Below are 22,905 nucleotides of genomic sequence, written 5' to 3'. Positions count from 1 at the left end.
GCAGTTAATTTAAAAGCTCTGACCGGAAAGATTTCGAGGAAGCAATCAATGTCCAATTTGTGAAACTACCCGCAGTGGCACAAATCAATTGGTTCTGTCCAATGAAAGTAGTGCTCTGATTCCAATATCTCTTGCCAACTTATCTTGTAATTAATTATCGATGACAGTGCAGATTTGAAAGGTTGCGTAAAGGTGTATAACGGAAAGGTCTCTGATAAGCATAGTCTTATTAAGCACTTTATATAAGCTAAAGCTTTATAAGCTAAAGCTTTATAAGCTAAAGCTTTATAAGCTAAAGCTTTATAAGCTAAAGCTTTATAAGGTCTATCTACATGACAAATTTTAAATGCACTTGTGAAGGTTGAATGTTTTAATGCGATAAAATATGGGAAAAATTATATCGTGAACCTTTATGTGACTTGACCTCTAAGATTCTATTAATTAGTAGCCTCTTATGTACTGTCATAAGTACGTGAAAGGAAGGACAGACTAACAGACAAAATTTCGCAATGTGACTATCGTTGATTTATCCAAGGCCTTTATACCCTTTAATTGTCGATTTATATTTACTATCAATTTAAGATTTAACTCATCACCATACAATTTAAACGATCATACCAAAGAACGGATTATAATATAGGATATGAAGCTGAAGAATTTGGTTGTTTGCTTGGACTTCCTAATCTCTGGAACTTGTCTAAAACTTAGTACAAAGTTAGTTTGAGTGTGTATCAAGAAAGGGCATAGTTTATACCCCGGAAATTCCACGTGAACTATGTGTGGAAAATCTTGGAACTATCCTGACTACGTGGGCGAAACTGGGAGCAGCAAATTTTGAGTTCAATAGTGAGTGACGTCATAAGTTGCGGATGAAGCGCAAGGAAGGATAAATGAAATGGCAGGATAGGAGAAGTTAAGCATTTGGCTCTCGGATTGTTTGATGATTTCCCCGGATATCTGTACTTAGCAGTTTCTGAGATATATTTTTATATATTTTTTATATCATCGTCTGCAGTGAAGATGGTGGGTCGCCTGATAGTAAACGCTACCACCGCCCATGAATATTTGCATAGGCATAAGGTCGATCGCATTAATGTCTTTACAAATGGACTTGCGACATTAAAGTGGAAAGGGATTAAGAAAGGATTGACGAGGGGAACAAAGGAAATACTCTTTGCTGTTGACCTTCGTGGTCAAAATGAATATTTATGCTAAAATTTTTCACTCTTGAGGGTGAATTTACCAAAATCCTTTCTTAGCGGATGCACACATGATAGCGGTTATCTGCATGCCAAATTTTAACTCAATCAGTTCAGCACTTTGAGTAACTTTGTATAATAGATCTGTCAGTCAATCACCTTTGCCTTTTATGTATTACGAAGATAAACATAACATAAAACACACTTAAAATTGTTGACACAATTCGACCATTAATGAAATTTTAATCAAAAACCGCCTTATTACAAGGGCGTATGATTTAAGTGTTGTCTAATATGTTAAATTGTTTTGTTCAATCTTTGCGGCCGGCCTGTCTCTTTGCTACGTCTATTTTATATAGCCTATAATATACGATAAAGGACACACAAATTTAAAATATGACTATGTGCTTTATTATTATATACAATTAAGACTAATTTACCTTATAAACCAAACTTCATGCCGATTACGCAGTTTGGACAAACGTGGAACCACATTTGAAAAACAACCGTTCCTCCAAACGCTAAAAATACGTTCTTTACACGGTCTTTTCCTGCTCACATAATATTTACTCATCCATTTTAGTTCAGCAAAAATAGACCGCAATTGAAGTTTTTCGTCTGTCAATATTGTAACGCTTCCTAGAACAGACCGTTTCCTTCAAAGATTGCAATTAATTGAACACTCAATTTTATACTTTATTCAAACGTGGTACAGCTTAAATTAGAGTGATGTATGGAAATAGATTTTCACACCACGTGAAGCAAGTTCGGTTTTGTTAATTATTTGAATGAAATTATTTAAACGGTATGCAGATGGATGTTTAACACGAACGGCTTTTAACGGTTGTGTATTTTACTTCCTTTCTATGATTTAAATAATGACTTTTAATTTTGCAAAGTGGGCGATGTTTTTGAACCAATGTGTATTAACTATTTTTGTGACCTGTTTTTATGTCATCGTCGGCAATGGAGCTGGTGGGTTGCCTGATGGTAAGGACTACCACCGCCCATGAACATTGTTCCTACATAATAATCGTAATACTTATTTACGTCAGTCTGTCTGTCTGTTTGTCGATCTTAATGTTTAAGTAATATATTTGAATCTAAATATACGTATACCGTCATCACTTACAATTATTTATACACATTTATGTTTGCTAGTCTTCAAAATTAATTTCAAAATCGACCGCAGAATGGCGTTACCCCGAACGATGATTCAGAAATCTTAGAAGCACGTTCTGGCCACATTATCGGTTTTACGAATAAGTAACCGGTAATAACCGCTGCCCCAACAGATTACGCGACTCCAGTCATGTTCACATTAAAGACGAAATCACGCAAACTATCCATTTACATATGCAATTATTAGTTTATATGTCTTTTCCTAGTTATATCAATTACGATACTAAGTCGATTCGTCACCGCAACCTAATAATAACAACATTCATTTGTTTCAGATTGTGATACGAGAAAACCTCACGCTGACCACAGTAGTGCAGTAAACCGAGCCCAGCGGTGCAATATTAGTGCATTATGTATTACATGAGCTGCCGCCACAGATTCACAAAACGAACTGATTATACTTGAGCGTCGGGCGGTCGAAATCCGCGCGCCGCTGGCGGCAGTTCGGGCGTTTCGAGCGCATCCGAGAGCGATAGAATCGAAAGGCGATGTCCGACAGAACATCATACATTAGGCATCGTGTTTAGATAGTGTCGGTGCGTGTTATGCGCACAATTTGAGCAGTGACGGCGATCGGGCGGCTGCAATGGGCGCGGCGCGCCATGCGTCCGCGTTCGCGCCCGCTGCGCTTGCTGCTGGCGGCGCTCGCGCTCGCCACCTGCGCCGCGGCGCCCGCGCCGGAAGCGCGCGCGCAACGCTCCGCCAACCTCAGCCACATTACGGGCACCTCGCGTACTATACAGATGTTCCTCAAGAACCGCTATCTGCAGCTATTGCCGGATGGCACCGTCAACGGCACCACAGACGCCAACAGCGTTTACAGTGAGTACATGTACCTTTAGAATTTATAGCAGAACTAAGGGATCATCCACTGGATTCAGAATACATAATAGCCAAGGCCGCATACTCTAAGAATAATGTAATATATCTGCCACATACTACCTTACCTCGACTACCTTTTATTTAAAACACCCAAATAAAGATTAGATGTTATACGATCGAAAAATTGATTCGAATGATACGTATTCTCTGTTGCAATTTCCATAAACTAATCATAATATGTAAAACTAAGACCTTGTGAGCTTAGAGGAAACAAGCAATATAAACTAGAATGTTTATTGACCAAATCTTCCTCATTTAGATGTGATCTAACATACAAATGTACCGCCATTTTTCGCACTATAAATCGACGTTTATTATCCGAAAATCAACCCACACGACATTAAAAATAATTATTATAAACTAATAAAAATTACAATAAAATGCAGCAATGGATACTAGACGAACAGGTTGTATTAAAATTTTAAAAGCATAATGTATATTGCAAATATTTGATAAGATTATTTCATCGAATAGTAATGGAAGCAAAACGGGAGGCGATAAAAATAAAATTAGAATGAATTATTCGTAATTTATGCAGCCGTAAATCGTGTATCGATTAGGTGTTTATGCCAATCGAGCTGGCCACTCGCATAACCAATGTCACTAAAGAAAAAAAACTCTAGGCTAAATGGCTAAGTTTAGAAGTTAATAAGACCTCTTTTTTTAAGTTATAGCAAATGAATTGGTTGGTCGTCTGATGGTAAACGACCAACACGTCGTCTATATGCCTGTATGCCCCCACTTACTCTATGTAATATAGTAGCATTCTCTTCTCTGAATCTTTTCTCTAAAATAGCTCATCTATCGCAATATATTATGGCTATGTATTGAAACTGGTCAATCATCAGTCATTTTAAAATTATATTTGCATATAAATATGACTGTAGCCTGAAGTAATACATTTTACAAGTAACGTCAAATATTTTTGCAGCAAATTCACCAAACGCAATAAAAAAAGTACACATTCAAAAATGTCTCAAACTGTCTCAACTTTAGATGTATGCGAAGTATGCTCAAGAAAGAAAATTGATTAATATACGCTCTGGATTAAATCACAACATACAATCGTCCTAACGCAGCCGCAAGACAAACAAACGATCTTGAACAGGGTAAAATGTTTATAAAACGCGCTCTCAAAATTGAATGCTAATTCGTTTTTTATATAGCATTAAGCAGACAGACGGTAGACATTATTGTAGCGTGATTTAAATGAGTCTAGACAGCTTACTACTTTGACATGTGTTGGAATTCGCTTGCATCAAATATTTGGACAGAGTTTCGCTAACCAACAATATCTTGAATCTGGTGGTTCTTTTTTAAAATACAATAGCATGTGTACATAATATACTTACAGTTGAGGAATCTACAACATTTATTTGGACCCGGTTTTCTAATTTCCTGATCTTTTAATCTTCGAATCTACTGATTTAATTTCAACGATGTTGGAGGCACGATATGATCAGTTACGTACGTAATACGTATATTCGGTGGAGTAAATAAAAGTAGAGTTGAAAAGCTTTACCAGCGAATTTTATAACTTATTTATTATACATATAAGGGATACTAGCTGTGACCCGCGGTTGAAACCGCGTAAGTCCGTATCCCGTAGGAATATCGGTATAAAAAGTGCCTATGTGTTATTTTAGTTGTCCAGCTATCTACGAAGCAAAATAGTATTATTATTCACCAATAGATGTCAGGAAAAAAAAAAACACGAATAAAACACGAATATGACATTTTCTAAAAAAAATTCCTAGCTAGATCGATTTATCGCCCCCGAAACCCCCTATATACTAAATTTCATGAAAATCGTTGAAGCCGATTCCGAGATTATATTTTTTTATTATATTATATATATACATACAAGAATTGCTCTTTTAAAGGTATAAGATTTGGCTTTCCGTTTATACCCGCCTTTCGAAGATTTGCTCTTATCATTCTATTCATGGACACCAAAATTCTAACTCGTCTTACAATTTTGAACTTTATTGCCTCCTCTGAATTAACATATTCGCTAATAAGCTCACTCTTGCTTCCTCATTATTCGGCGCAATTATTAACGTTTTTGGATCACTCACGTCTTTTGTTCCACCATTGACCTCGCTAAGTAAACCACAATAGACATCCCGACGTTCGAATAGCTCAATTATAACTGTATATAAATTTTCAATCTTTGTTATAATTACATAGGAGATAGCCATTCGTTGCTGTCAAATTGTAATAATGACTCAATTATCATTAGGATCGCCTGGGGCGGCTGTGTGGTGGTCTCTCTGTTATGATATACCTTGGTTATTATATTAGAAAATGAAAATAGTGTATGTTTTATTCGGTTGTGTGTGTACAATTGATATTAAATCATTCCATTGCAGGTCTTGATTTAATTCACATTTTTTTAAACTACGTATTTCTTTCTTCATTTACCTCTATCTCATCATCTATCAATTGGTCTTTCCATATTTTTTTTCGAAACAGTAGTTCCAGAGATTAGCTTTATTCAAGGAACTATCAAAAAATTCTTATCGAAATGATATCGTTCAAATATATTTTATCAGTATTGCATTCTGATGTACTGAAACTAAAATGCCCAACAATCGCGTCCAAAAATATGTGGATTATAAAACCTCATACGTCGCAAGGAATAATGAATATCATTTATAACTCATCAATTCACAAAAAATCCGATCCGACACTTCCAAACATAACAATATTCGCATGTAATTTGAGAATCGTAATAAATGATTAAAAAAGCAACATTCTAAGCATCGAGTGACAAATGGCTTTTAGAACAGAAGTTCAATATGATCAAAACTCGTTCTGAGGACACCTTAATTTTATACTAAATGACCTGTTAAGAACGCTCTGTGATATAAATATTATATTGGTATGTGTGAATTGTATATATCTGTCTTAGCTCTGATTTTTTTTATCTTATACCTTTAAACGAGCAATTCTTGTATATATATATATATATATATATATATATATATATAATTGGGATCTCGGAATCGGCTCCAACGATTTTCATGAAATTTAGTATATAGGGGTTTTCGAGGGCGATAAATCGATCTAGCTAGGATTTTTTTTTAGAAAATGTCATATTCGTGTTTTATTCGTGTGTTTTTTTCCCTGACATCTATTGGTGAATAGTAATACTATTTTGCTTCGTAGACAGCTGGACAACTGAAATAATGTCATATTCGTGTTTTATTCGTGTTTTTTTTTCCTGACATCTATTGGTGAATAATAATACTATTCCCTTCGTAGATAGCTGGACAACTGAAATAACACAGGCACTTCTTATACCGATATTCCTACGGGATACGGACTTACGCGGTTTCAACCGCGGGTCACAGCTAGTAAATAGTTATATGAGTATTCTGAATATGTCGTTAAAGACATTTCAGAGTTTCTTTTGATTACATTGATGATTTCCGAAGTGACATACGGAGCTGCAAGGAGACGCAACGTAAAGTGGCATAATGTTAATTTATAAAAGTAAAATTTTGTTGAATTTGCTACATATTAACGCATTTTTTTTAATTGGTAGTCGAGCACGCTTCGGCACGACCTGGGCCAGCTCGCACCGGGGAAGTGCCCCCCCAGACTGGCGTGAAATAGTATTCTGCTGTGTTTCTTTCAGTGATTGAGGGAGCCGGAGGCCCATATCCTTTTCCTAACCCTGTATATTTTATGTAAATTTTAACTAAGAAATGGACTAAATCTTACTCATATTATAAACGCAAATGTTTTGAAGTATGGATGGATGTTATCTACCCTTTCACACGAATACAGCTCATCGTATCTGTATGACATTTGGTACAGACATAGATTGTAGTGTGGATTAATACATAGGTTACTTTTTACCTGGGTACCATGTAACGCCGCACGTTACAGCTAGTCCATATAAGGAAGTGTGAATTCAGCCCATACAAACAAATCAGCGTTCAATAAATCAAAATGGCTTCTGCATTCCGGTCTAGAATGTGGGAATCTAGCAGAAGCGAAACCACAGAAAGATGAATGTTTGAGAGACAACATATCATGTTATTAACGCATAAGTTGAATATTATCTACACTTCTATACTAATAATATAATGTAGTTTGTTTACTTGAACGCGCTGATCTCATGAACAAAATTTGTGATACCTGTGTGCATGGACTACATATGTATCCCGGGAGAAACCAGGGCAGGCCGCTAGTTTTTAAAATGGAAAATATTAATTCGATTATTTATTTATCTATTTATTTGTTTATTGGTAATCCTAATTAAAATTTATCTATTATTCTATCCTTTAAACATCAAGAGAGTCGTGTGAAAAGTTTCATACAAGTATGGCTCTCGAGGAAAACATAAACTGAGTAATCAAACAAAGAAGTGGCTTATTGTTGGAAAACAGATTGCCATGTAGCAGAAACATCAAAAAAAAAAAAAAATAATCTATCCTACTATCCCACTTCCTATCCTACTTATATTATAAATGCGAAAGTTTGTAAGGATGTGTGTGTGTTTGTTGCTCTTTCAAGCAAAAACTGCCTAAGCGATTCCAATGAAATTTGGTATGTAGATAGCTGGACAACTGGAATAACACATAGGCAACTTTTTACCCCAATACGGGATATGGACTTACGCGGGTGAAACCGCGGAGCGCAGCTAGTACTATCAAGTGATGAAAGAGAACTACCCAATTTTACATTGTGAATGAAAATTAGAAACAACGATGACTCACAATTTCATAAGAGTGTGCTCAGATTTTAAAGCTTTTATCTCGTTTCTTCGAAATAATTACGTATAAACTTCCATTTGAGTTTTGACAAAGCTGATTGTGTACTCGAAATTGCAGTTATTGCAAAAACAATCCAGTTGTTACAGAAATACGATTCAATTTTGCTCATACAATAAGTAAGATATTGTATTTTGCTGCACATACGATCGGATTATAACAATTATTTCTTTGCGGAAAGCCATTTGCCACTTGGTCACGAATTACTGTCGACATATTTAAGGTTGTGTTCGGTTCATTTGATATAATTGCTATTTGGGTTAGGGCATTCAGTCCCTAACCCAAATAGCAATATTTAAAGATCTTCCATTTTTAACAGACTTCTTGAAATGAGGTTCTATTTACTTAAGACTTAGAGTGTTCTTATTACCTTTGGGTATAGTGGTTAACTTGTCAGAATAATGAACGAGAGATATGAGGTTTGAAGGTTAACAATTTCCTATCAAACATAAAAATAATCACGCCAATAGAGTAAAAGCCCAGAGAGTTCTCTATTAACAAAATAAAAAATAACACATTCGAATTGAGAACCCAAATTTGGCAACGTCGCTCAAAAGTAAAAAGGAAACATATAACAAACCGGATTTCGCATAATAAATAAAGTAAAGATGATGTCTAAGGATTCTATCCTACTGTATGTACTGTTAAAATCAATTTCTAATTTAAACGCTGTTATAATTAACTAAGGTGTCACACAACAACATAAATCATTCCTAGGATATATGTCAAATAATTAATTTATTCTAGATAGTAGCGTAAATAAGATATTCATTGGTTAAATAAACTTCATATATTATCAACCTTTAGTAACTTACCATTTCTGTTAAATCATTTAATTAACAGGAAACATTATCACTATCGACACACGTTTGAGCAGCGGTGGCTCAGTGGTGAGCACCTCTGACTTCAAATCGATAAGTCGGGGTTCGAGATAGGGCGAGCGTGCAGGAAATAAATTGATTTTTCAATTTATCTGCACATGTGGATAACATCACCATTGCTTAAAACGGTGAAGGAAAACATCGTGAGGAAACCGGCATGTCCAAGAATCAAAAGTTCGACGACATGTGACAGTGGGAACAAATATGGGCTGATGATGATGATGATTATCACTATATAATAGTATAAAACAAAGTCACTTTCTCTGTCCCTATGTCCCTATGCTTAAATCTTTAAAATTACGCAACGGATTTTGATGTTTTTTTATAGATAGTATGATTGAAAAGGTAGATTTGTATGTCTAATAATAACATCTATTAAACTACTCCGAATTTTATGCGCGAAAGCCGCGGTCACAAGTCACTTCACTCTTCATATAATCTGTTATACAGAAGCTAAACATAATAACCATAAAATAACAGCATAATTTTTACAATTTTGTAATTGCATAACGCTTTAAATAAATATAAAATATGAATTTATATCAAAGGCGTTAAATCTTCATTAAGACTCAATGAAACAAACAAACAAACACTAAATGTGTTGCCACTTACCGAATTATGGATGGCAAGTCGGATAAAACAATATAATGTATTGCCAAAAATATTGCAATTGCTTTATTCTCCTTTGCACCTAGCATATTTTATTTAATAATATACTTTAATACAGACGTTACCTGTCCCACATTTAGTGTATACTTATTAAATAATGAAACAGCTTTTATTGATATAAATCTATTGTTTATCTATATCTATCTATTAACATAATATCCAAATGATTGTACAAAATTTCGGCATATATAAAAGAAAAAAAAATGAAGAAAATACACAAACTTTAAATCCAAATTTTTCTAATAAGCAACGTGTATAATACTAGCGGTCCGTCCCAGCTTCGCGGTACATATCCTTCCTCAATAAATAAGCTATGTAACACTGAATGAATTTTTCAAATCGGACCAGTAGTTCCTGAGATTAGCGCGTTCAAACAAGCAAACTCTTCAGCTAATGATATTAGTATAGATACAATTTATATACTCTGTAGCATTTACTGTACTACTACTGATGTATTGGAGGCTCTTAAATTTAACTGAACCATTTAGTGCTGTAAATGTAATATGGTTATATAATCCCATACAATAACATAAATATATCAATGACGCAGACCACACAGCGCTCAATATACTAACATATATATAACCTTATGCTAGAAAGTTGGCATTCGTTGCGATTTGTCATTCCGTTGTTCGCAAAGAATTTACGGCACACGAGCGGGTGTAATGCTCTAATTCATTGCGAATTATTGCTTTATTTTAAGTCTAGACTGGATTCTAGGCTAGGCTAGGCTCGCTCTGGAGATCGTTTCTTGGTTTTGAAACGTTTGTGCGGGTGGTCCGTTTTATATTCTTGCCAATGCGACCTGACCCTAATTGTGTTTCTTTTTATAACATGTACAGGTTATTTTAAGAAATGTATTGGATAAGATAATAGGATTTGTACACGTGTGTTGATATTTTTATAATCACAATAGTTGTAAAACTGCGAGTTTATTCGTCAAATTTATTTATTGAACCATAGAGAACATATAACGATATTTGCAATCAATAGATAATAAAATATATGTTGAAAATTACAGATACTAAATAATGCAACTACAAAAAATACAGAGTACAGACAAAAAGCATCAAACAGATTTATAGCGTTTGAATATTATCACGCGAAACCTTAAAAACATCATAATAAATAGAAAACATTTCATCTGTGACCCGGGTTCGTGAAACCATATTTGGTTCAGGCGTCACTATGATAATGTGAGAGATGCGACTCACGATTTCTTTTTTTATTTTATTTTTTGTTCATTGTTTATAAACCCTTCAATACTATTTCAAAATACATAGAGAATATTCTAAGGCAAAATTTACGAGCGTTTGTGGAACTGAGATGCGATCGGAAACAAAAACAAACACAAAAATAAGCTTTGTTCGTCCCACTTCAGATTTCAGATACTTGACGATGAAGGATTTATGGTATCGTAATGATAGCAAGAATTTTGATTCGAGATTAAATACTTTTTAAAATTTAACGTCTGTATAAAGGTATTCTAAATTTAAATTGGAAGTTTTGAATGTGACGGCGTTCTATATTTGAATCAGTTTGAAAGATTGTATTAGTGTTGAGTTTTTTATTGCTTGATGTAGACGTCTTTTAACGTTCAAAGAAATCACTTTGGAAATAAAACTTCCTGTACACAAAATTAACGTTTTTCTGTTTTATTAAATTTCCCAAATTAAAAATTATTATATATTTTTTTTGCAGTATACATACTTTTTTAATATAAATTCTATCTTATTTTATACAGTGAAATAAAATACCATTTGTCTATTTAATTTGATACTATAATGGGTAAATATCATAGTGTTTTATTACATTTAACAATTGTCTTCAATACGTTAATTAAACCCACGTGTAGTTTTTACTCTCATTACGCTATCTTGAATCTAGATTATTTGCGAAACCTTAGATAATCTAGAAATGTCTGTCTGTTTCTGAGTTTTGAGTTATTTATTACTTTTAAACTTATTTTTAAGAAGTGGTATTTTCTAACTCTTTGTCAAAATTTTGAAGTAAAAGAAATGATTCTACTTATAAATTACTACCTTTGAATTACTGTTTTTTTTGTTTCCTTCAATGTACAATTTTGTTGAAGAGTTAAATAAATAAATAAATATGTTATTCAATTAGAAATTAAAAACTTTTTAACGGATTTTGAACGCGATTTATTCATTATATTATTAACCCGACGTTTCGAACACTTTACAGCGAGCGTGGTCACGGGGAGACTTTTTAATTTCTAAATAATACTCGCGTAAAATCAAACACATGAAAATACTATGTTATTCAATTGTGATTTGATCTACACGAGGCGAATGAACCTTACAAAATCAATTTATCACTTTTAAAGCCGTTTATATTTACAGTGTTTTGATGTATCTAATTCTGTAGAACTACAAAGTATTCATACAAATAATATAAAACTGGCGAGTTTGTTTGAACGCATTAATCCCGGGAACCATTCTGTCACCGTTGGATTTGTATGTGATCCCTGAATGCTCTAGGCTATACTAGCTTTTTCCGCGGCTTCGCACGCATTAATTCGGAGTAGTTTAATAGATGTTATTACACATATAAACCTTCCTCTTAAATCACTCTATCTATTAAAAAAAACCCCTCAAAATCCGTTGCGTAGTTTTAAAGATTTAAGCATACATAGGGACATAGACAAATAAAACGACTTTGTATAATACTATAGTATCGACATGTACCACGGGCAAAACCGAGTTGATCCGCTAATTTTTGCATACTCAGGTCTTACAGGTCGTAACTTCACCTGTATGGATATTATAATTAAATTTAAACTACCTAATATCATAGTATTTATAACGATTCAATGTTTTTTAATATTCAGTGATGCAATATTTTCTTATCTCTCAGCGAAGTCGTTATTTAATGCGCATAAAATAAATTGTTTGACACATAAATAAGACGCGGCATTACGTGCAAAACGCCGACTTCATGTAAATGCATGTTTTTTGCAGCATTTGTTAGAATGATGCGTAAATCAAATATGCTTCCACTTGGTACTTTAATATTATAAAGCTGAAGAGTAACGCGCTAATCTCAGGAACTGCTGGTCCGATTTGAAAAATTCTTTCAGTGTTAGATAGCCTATTTATTGAGGAAGGCTATATATGTAGCGCGGGCGAACTCGGGGCGGACCGTAAGTTTTAGATAGCGGTTAAATGTTCATTTAAATATTTATAAATATGTGTTTGTCCTTGTTACATTAAAACATATGTATAATCATATGCATTGGAAGTCGAAATGAAACATAAAGATTAGTGCTTTGTTTCTTATTTCCATATGTACATACGAATACAACTATTACCCTAGAAAGCAAGTTTGAATAAACGTTCAAGTTTTTCATCATGCAAATTGGACGGTGTGGCACCGCCTTAATATCTTCAATCGCGACTGATACCCGCATTTTAATATAGTAATTTACACCTGGTTAGCATGTGTGAAGAAACTTTGATTTGTGGTAAATGGGTTTTTGGGTAAGTTATTATCATATTCAGCTTTAATGGGCGATCGTATCTGTAACGAAATAATTTAGGGGCTTGCATGAAAATGCCTTATAAAATTATGCAAAACTCAATTTAGGATGACTGTTCATTAGTGATTAAAACCGCATATTTTGACATTACTTTAAAATTTTCAGCTTGTTAATGTTTGTTGTTAATGTGTGTTTGTTAACTCAGTACTCTCGACTGGATGAACCAATTTTGATGATTCTATTTATTTGAAAGCTGGTGCCATTCGTTGAATACGTATATAAAAAGCTATACCGTTATAGACCCATTCCAAATTAATGCCGGATTAATTTTTTTGTAAGTAACAATTATATAGACTTCACTAGACATCAAATCCAGCACATTCTATCGTTACTTACTCCTTTAAAGACGGGAGTGCATTTTCAGAGGCACCACCTCTGCGATTGTTCACTTACCATCAGGCGAACCACCACCTCAATTGCCTGCTTATGGCATAAATCTTGAATCCTGTATTAAACCACTGTAGCAACAAGACAAAATAGTAATCAAATGAAAAAACTAAAAGCATGAAACATAGGAAGTGATACTATTATATAGAAATATATTTAAACGTCACGACGCCCGTCCGTCAACGACCCATTTGTCTTTTTAACATTTTAATTAGATGCACCATTAATTGATTTAAATTCATTTGTAACTATTTGTTAGTTCGCTCGTTTGTTATTTTAAAATGAATTTGTTTTTAAGGAATATGATAGTTTCCTATTTTTTGGTTTTATATATGCTTTTGAGATAAAGTTTTCTGCTTTTGTTTCTGTGATAATAAACCTTGTTTCGAAAGAAACAAAACAAATAATTATTTTCTTGTGTTTGATTTTACGCGATCATATACATTTAGAAATTAAAAACTTTTTAACGGATTTTAAGCGTGGAGCAGTCTCCCCGTGACCACGCTCGCTGTAAAGTGTTCGAAACGTCGGGTTAATAATATAATGAATAAATCGCGTTTAAAATCCGTTACAAAAGTTTTTAATTTCTAAATAATTATTTACTACAATATTTTTTTTTAACGAGGAGGAATTCTTCAAAAGACACTAGCTTTAGGGGAAAAGTAGAGCATGTGGGATTTCTACCCGCTAAAACCTCCTCGGCGGCCTAACTCAAAGCATAAGCAGGGATCCTGGGATCTCCTATGGATCGGACCAGGATCAATGGGAGAGAGGTAACAATCAAAATTCTAGAATAGTATCAAATGAATGTCCCTCGTCCCCCCCTCGATGACACCCCCCCCAAAAATCGGCTGTATGTTTGTAAAATCCAGCCTAACGGAGTCAGTTACGACTCCGTTAGGCTGGATTTTCATCCGCAGTAAACGCATTCAAATCTTGTATACTTATCAAGGATAGACAACAATACAATAATTTCATAAGTTGATCTTAGTATCCTGGTTGGTATCGCCAGGATAAATTAAATCCTTACGACTTTATCCACTTAACGACTTTACATCTGTAGAAATTCTACTTATAAAAGGCAGATTAAAATTTATATTCAATTTGATTATTTAATAAAATTAAAACGATTTCAATGTTTCTGCCGTTCGCAAGCGCGTGAAGGCGTTGAAGCTGTTGCGACGCTGCTTTCCTTCCGAAAGTTATATGTTCAAAACTCCATAAACTGCTGAACCGATTTTGATGAAGCTTACCCTAAATTAGAGCATACCCAACACAACTAAAACGATATGTGACACGGGTGTTAAAAATCTACTAAACAGTTATAGACAAACATATTAAAAAAATATGTAATTCTGACAAATATTACATGCACACACGTAAAATTGATAACCTTCTTTTTTGAAGTCGGTAAAAGCACAAAACTAACACACAACAACACAATGTCAAATATATCTTCATTATAAACCATTTTCTCCGAAAATGACTTTTCGGAATAGCAATCAGTAACATATATAGTATATTTGTTAATTATATTTGTTGAGATCCAATGTTGGTGATTAAATAACTGAATGGTGCATGTTGTGAATTTTAATATGAACCCTTAAATACCGCATCGATTCATTTGTCAGAGAATAAGTAGTATTGTAGATAGGACACGACGTTTTATGGTAACACTAGCTGCGTCCCGCGGTTTACCCTCGTAAGTCCGTATCCCGTGGGAATATCAGGATAAAAAGTTGCCCATGTGTTATTCCAGTTGTCCAGCTATCTACGTACCAAATTTCATTGCAATCGTTTGAGTAGTTTTTGCGTGAAAGAGCAACAAACACACAGACATCCTTAGAAACTATCGCATTTATAATATTAGTAGGAAGTAGGAAGGATGATGACGTATGAGTTTATCCTTCTTACATTATAACTCTGGAAGTTTGTGACTACTGATGGATGGATGGATGTTTGTTATTATTTCCTGCGAAAACCGCTGAACGGATTTTGATGATACTTAGATGAGCAGTACTGTAGCATATTTACCAGAATATGCATAAGTTTCATCACTTCACGTGCAATGGAAAACAGTAAAAAATCGTTTTTCGACGACCAGACGATGCTTGGGCAACCTTGGAATAACTCGTATTGCATTATTACATTCATTTTTTTTCTTTCGTACGTGTTAAATTATTTAAGCGGATTTAACATTTTAAATACCGAATTTCGAAACTTATGAAGAAGTTAGAGGCGCGTCATCAATTCTTTCCATATCCTCTGCACCTTGAAACGAGCCATCTATTCGCAGCTGCTCCCTCTCTGCAAATGGGCTGTGGTGATCGCTTACCATCAGACCATCTCAATTACCGTTATTACATAAAAAAGCTAAATATCAAATCCGGTGTGTCAAATATGGTTTCTAAACCAATTTGAACCTTGACTTACTACTCATAAAAGCTACTGTTTAACCACCAGACCAACAAGAAACTCAACGACACTGAATAATAAGGTGTCAAAAATTCCTGTCATATTCAATTGACCATGTCATTGGATAGACGTTCAAAAAAATCAAATATTTGGTCCACAGCTTATCTGATAGCGAAACACGCTCTACTGTGAAATGATCGATGTAATGCAATGGATCAATAAAAACGATTAGGTTATTCATTTTGAATGGGCATTATTTGGGAAATAATGAAATGAAGCTTTTTAAAAATATATTTGTGGTAAAACCATCTAATGATTTTTTAAACAGTTATAAATGGAGTAACAAATAAATAGTGAATGTCTTAGTCCATCTAATTTCGTATCTGGGTAACAATATAAAAAAAAAAAACATTTATTGAACAAATTATAAATCACATAGAACATGAAACCCAGACTCCTAATATAGCTTTCGCTGTGTTTCAGGAGTCTGTGTCTTCCCGATACAGTACATAAAAGTTCAATTTAGACACAATAAAATGTAATTGCTGCTTCATACATATGAAATTAAAATTCTATAATTTAATATAAATTTATGATATTTAACGATTAACAATTTTAATAATTTACAATATCATTTCCTGTAATATGATTAAAATATACCAACATATATTTATAGTCTGTATGTTAACATAAAAGACAGAGGCACAGTTCAAGCCCTCGCCATTGGTAAAGACTCGTAAATATCAGTAGATAAATCATAAACATTTGGGCGATAATAACAGACTGTAATTCGCTAATAAATCATAGAATAAAAAATCATAGAAATTGAATTTCGATCTTCTATGAATATGTATATGACCAAAAAAAATCATACATACGAATCAATAGAAATATTTTTTTGTTTATTTTTACATTATTTCGATTGTTTTTTTTTTGTGTTTGCAGATTAATAAGAGTTGAAGGTTTTGGCGGAAGGCCAACCTATTAGTTAGTAAAAAAACGCGCGTGTTTTTTTCAGCTACAGTTATTTTTGTTTGAAATAATATGTTCGGAATAGAAATCTTAAAATAATAGAGACAGATTGTTACGGTTTCTGGTGATCATCTTAATTTTTATGTTAAGCTTAACATAAAAATTAAGATGATCACCAGTAAATTTTAAAGTTAGTTTAAGTAGTAAGTTTAAATAATATGATCACCACACTAATACTTTAAATGTGAATGCGTGTGTTTGTTTGTTCCTCAGTCGCTCTGAAACTGTAGAACTGTTTATGAAATTTGGTATACAGACAGGATATGAGCTGACTTGGGTGATAGGATACTTTTTATCCCGATGAAATTGGGATAAAACAGGAATCTTGATATCCGGGCGAAGCTAGGACAAGCGTCTAGTCCTACATAATTTAACAAACAGATATTATAATTGTCATTAACGAGCCTAGTTAGTTAAAAATGGTCTAGTTAGTTATAATATAGTGGATATAAAGAACTGTACAAGATAAATTTACAATTTTCCTAGTAAAATTATAAACGAGAATGTATGTATGGAATGGATGTTTTCTCTTTAATGTTAATGAAGATTATTGTATCTGTATGAAATTTACTAATAATAATTTTTCAAATCGGACCTTTAGTTTCTGAGATTAGCGCGTTCACACAAACAAACAAACTCTTCAGCTTTATAATATTAGTATTGATATAAGAATAAAGCTAACCATTTAATAACCCACGCAATTATAGAGTAACAAAGCCAACAAAAAGATAACTGATATAACTGAAGATAATCGAAATGATAACTTTCTTCGTTTTAGTGGGCGTCGGTTAAAAACGACACATCTACGAAATAATCTTTGACACAGCACAGGTGCATCGACACGCGCAAAACTGGTCGGACTCGACTCACTTACCGAAAATGATGTACCGCCAAATTGCGAGTTACCCCTACCATTGTAATGGTGAAGTAAGGTTTCACGCATTCCTGTTAAACAATTCAAAGGAGTATTGAGAATTCGTTTTATGTCAAAGAATAGAGAACTCACAGAGGACAGGTACACTCTGTGCAGATTATGCAGTTAACAAAATTTTATCTATTGTTATTGACCTAGATAATTCAACAATCGCACCTTTATCTACTGGATTTTGACATGAAAAAAATATGCATTCAAGCATAAACTAAAACCAAATATCACTTACAAAAACCTTCCAACATCCAAAACAGTTACAAACTATATACTAAATATTGAAATTTGAGCTATAAAACATATCTAAATAGCAGTAAAAACATTAATAAAATTGAAATGCAGTTATTAGCTTTAATATATGTTAGCGTAATAGAGTTTAAATTAATATACCGGGATGTCATGATGTTACTAGTGAAAGTTTATGCGGTAGGTTGAATTTTACTACGATATTAGTGAAGGAATGTGAATTAGTATGTATGAAATTATTTTTTACTGTTGCAACATTATACAGTTTAATCTGTAAAAAGTGGTCGGTTTGGTTGTCTAAAACACGCTAAAAAGGTCGTATATCTTGAAAGAAATACACATATATATGATTTTTGAAATTGGAAAAGTGTTTCGTTATATGTAGATAGATAGATGTAAGCGTTAGTCCGTGGCATGTATTAGGGGAGACCTGTGGGTTACAGTGGAAAAATAAGCGCGATGGTGAAGATGATGATGAAATATATGTTTTCAGATGGATATGCTGTACGCATTCTAGGTATCAGATATTTGAAGTTATGGGATTTAGTTCCCACAGAATGAATGAAATGAATGGAAATTCTTTATTGCGTAAAAAAACAAAAAATAAACAGGCGTACAAAACCTAAATTAAATAGCAAAAGGCAGCCTTATCGCTAGGTAGCGATCTCTACCAGGCAACCCTAACAATACAGGAAAATAAAAATGGCTAAACAAAAATAAGGCAACAGAAGTATATTGAATTAATTGAAAGAATTCGCTTTTAGAGAGAAACAAGTTTATTTATTCCTTGTCAGCTTTAACTGTAGATAAACACAAATGTGCTATCATGTCACTTACACATCCTATCCTACTAATATTATAAACGCGAAAGTTTGTAAGGATGTGTGTGTGTTTGTAGCTCTTTCACGCAAAAACTGCTAAACCGATTGCAATGAAATTTGGTACGTAGATAGCTGGACAACTGGAATAACATATAGGCAACTTTTTATCCCGATATTCCTACGGGATACGGACATACGCGAGTGAAACCGCGGGGCGCAGCTAGTCTTAAATAAATAAAAGAATCTATCAAATGGAAAGGTCCAAAGCGCAAAACTCGAAAGCAATTAGCACGAAAGTCATTAATCATTCGATAACCCGTAGTAGGAGACCCTTGCATTTCTTTGACCTTGGGATTAAAGGACTGAAATCGGGGACTCATGTTTTATTAATTGCACTTCCATTAGATTCCCATCAGTGGCTACTTGTTTTTATTTAATGATTCATTAACTTTTATTGTGTTTTTAATTTTCTACCGACTTAGAAAAAGTGGGTTATCAATTCGACTGTATTTATTTGTGTTTGGTGCGTAATAACTATTTACTGGGTGAATACATTTAGATGATTCTTTGTTTATTTGAAAGCTGGTTCCACCCATGGTCTCATTTAAATTAGGTCTAATTCTGATACTTGAAGGCGGTTTCGTTTTTTGTTAAAAAAATAATTAAAAAGACTGTTGTCGTGGCCTAACTTTATTTAAAAAATAACTTATGATAATCATTTAACCAACTCGCGTCCCTAAAGAAAAAGCACTAATTGTTAAGATATACTATATATATTATACGATAAACCCACGATCAGATGAAAAAAGCTTAACTATGATTTGTGGAGGCGGAGTGTAAACATAAGTAGATTGTTTATTTTCATGTCATCGCAATCTCGTGTCGGAATTGAAAACCGTATCGAAATGGGGCGATTTATTTTTAAGATCAGCGTACATACATCAAGGCGGCTTGGCGTGTTTGTTATGAATCTTGTCATAGTTTGTATGCTTTTTCAGTGTTAAGAAATCCTTACTAATACTATTAAAAAAAAATTGTGTATTTTTGTATGTTTGTAACGTTTTCACGCAAAAACTACTAGGCCGATTACAATTCTATTCCAATTATTGGCCTTACATAGTTATGACTGTTATTAAATCTTTATAATTAACCATTTATCCAAAATTTCTTCATAAATTCGGAAAACAACATAAAAAATGAGTAGAAATTACTAGTTCTAACCAAGGACTTGTTATACCAGTAACGTTCACGTTTTTAATACATAGTAAAATCTAAAACGTATTTATTTAGTGACATTTACAACTAAAACTGGAGGCCGATGGTTAAGATGTCAAAATTACTTATATCGTGTTACATTCGTGAGAAACTTGATTGATAAAATTTTATGATAAAGTTTATTCTAGTATTTTAATGCGGCCAGTTGATTGAGGAGGTTTTATTCGAATTTTATGTAACCTCCTTTGTACTGGCTGTATAGATTGAATATGATATGTAGATTAAAAAGAAATGGGTTAGCTGGTTGGTTGTAAATTTGAAATTTAAATTTGGAATTCGGCCTAGTTTGGTGATTTGTATTGTACTATTTGTATTTTACATAGGTACCTACGTTAAAATGAGTGTTTGGAGAAATATGTGATAAATAAAAACTGTCATTCATATCTATAAAATACAACCGGCGAATTCGACACAGTATCATAAAACAGCATCATCATTACATACAGCGATTTTGTTTACTTACAAAAATAACAGAACTCAGAAGTGCATGTATCAGTCACACTTAATATAATACAGTAGAAATGACGCACTGGAAATAAGCTGCTCAATTTGCACGCTTACAGTGATTTGACAGGTGACGCCATGACTTATGGGTTGTCTTTATTGTATGGAATAAAACCTTTTAACTCCTTCTGTGTAGTAAAAGTACATATATTTTTTAATGATGTTGATATCATAGACAACTAGTTGAATGGAATTATGTTGATAGAGGTGATTATAATTAAGGATAACTAACTAGCATATCTAAGTAAACTACAGTAAAAAAAAAACAATTATTCTATTACATAACACAAAAAAACGTACATTTTTTTTGAAGCTAGTTTAAAAAAAGAATAAAATTTGGAAGAGAGAAAAATACTTAAAAAATTAACAAATTTGTTTAGTCATACATTTACGTAACTGCCTATAATGGATTAGCTATACGCATACAAAGATCTGCAGACAGCAAGAAATATATTACATATTTTTCCACACGGGAGACCCAGACCTTCAAATAAAGACATAATCATCTAAATCAGTTCCAGGCGAAAGTCCTGAGGAAACGAAGCAAAAAAATGGTCGACTTGATAACCTCATTTTTTGAAGTCGGTTGACAAATCTCATTAATATATATACAGTTGTTAGTACGTCTTAAATTTAAACGGAAAACATGACACCGCCCTATAAAGTTAGGCTTAAACTAAATTTATAAGGACTCTTATATAAAAACAGGGTCAAAATAGCGTCCGAATCATGAACGCTAGGACAGTTTGTTTATATTTATTGGCGTAATAAAAATGTAATTGGTGTGTGAACAACATATGTTGTTAAAAATCGTAACATAAATTATAGGATTTTAAAATTGTGTGATACAATATCGCTGGCCTATTTTTAATTGTGTTCAATTTATTTTATAGCGGCTGGAGACATTTTATATGTTGTGTGGATGTCCATCGGCATGTCTGTGTCATTTTTGATAATGTTTCAATAAAATATGTAAAAATAATGAGTAAATAAGCCATTATATTCTCTACGTAACTGTACAAAACATATCTCCAAGTGGAACAGATTTTTTAAAGAACAATGATATTCTCTACGCGATTGTACATTATATTTTAATTATTATTAATACTTCCACATTTAAACCCTCCGAGCTATAGAGCCTGCAGAAAGACAATTCTGATCTCCTGGTACAAACACAATAAAAACAAAAATCCATTTTCCACCCGACTATACACAAAACATGTAGGCATGTGTATTGAAATGGAGACTGAATTCTTCTCTCGATTGTACCCCAGGACAAGGGCCGTGTGGGCCAAAACACGTGTTTTTAAATAAGAGCCCATTTGCATTGTTGCATTATGCATTCTGGAGGAAGTAGTTAGGTAATTGCATGTAATACATTCTTTAGTAGTTGAATTAGTGAAGTGAAAGTCATTTATTGTTTTATGAATGTATCAAACGTAGCTAGCTGTGCCCCGCGGTTTCACGCGTTTCCAAAAATTTATAAATTCAAATCTCCTGAGTTATAAGTGATGTGTATTTCAAAAATGAAATAAACCTTTCATTAGTCGCGTATTACAACATCTATTTTAACACATGATTGTCACGAACGTTTATTACGGTCATAAAAAATGGTTCTCATAATAGTTTTACAGCGTCGTAAGCTGTCCCACGGCCGCAGGAATCAGTACGAATATATATGCGTGGTAATTGATTTTGTAAATCTTTCAAAGCCGTATTTACGTTATAAATGCGAAATTTAGATCGGTTTATCTCATCTTCACGACGAATAGAACCGATTTGGGTGAAATTTTGTAGTTTTGGGTGGAATTTGATAGTTTTCAGGCTGAACTAGATGCTTTTTGCGGTACTGTGGCACACTATTACACAGTGTTATTATTTTATCTTTTCCATTATACTCGGCTACCATCAGGAGGATAGCACCTGGTCCTTTGGAGGGCTTACGCGAGGCCACAGGTCCAACACACAGAGGCCCTTCAGAGTTATCTTATTATGAATTTTATTTTTGTCTTTGTTTAATTTTTCTGCGTTTATTTTTATTTCTTTGTTTCACAGTGTTTCCTTAAATAAATGTATGTTTTTCTTCTTTTATCCCGAAAGACAATATATTATACGTACGTTCACTAAAACGGTAACAAATT

General features: G+C 33.5%; 1 protein-coding gene across 3 annotated transcripts in view; it reads left to right on the top strand.

Annotated features, from left to right (window-relative positions):
- Positions 1–22,905, top strand: part of LOC119828940 (fibroblast growth factor 22) — a 178,184-nt gene that overhangs the window by 38,536 nt on the left and 116,743 nt on the right. For all 3 annotated transcript variants that reach the window (XM_038351268.1, XM_038351267.1, XM_038351269.1), the window contains one exon: positions 2,657–3,203. In XM_038351268.1, the coding sequence (XP_038207196.1) occupies positions 2,984–3,203 (220 nt within the window). In that variant the 5' untranslated portion in view covers positions 2,657–2,983. The remainder of the gene's footprint in view (positions 1–2,656; positions 3,204–22,905) is intronic.

The sequence above is a fragment of the Zerene cesonia genome, chromosome 9 (assembly GCF_012273895.1).
Source record: "Zerene cesonia ecotype Mississippi chromosome 9, Zerene_cesonia_1.1, whole genome shotgun sequence".
In the NCBI taxonomy this organism is placed as follows: Eukaryota; Metazoa; Arthropoda; class Insecta; order Lepidoptera; family Pieridae; genus Zerene; species Zerene cesonia.
The sequence above is the reverse complement of the archived record's forward strand: the minus strand, read 5'-3'. Positions and strand labels throughout refer to the sequence as shown.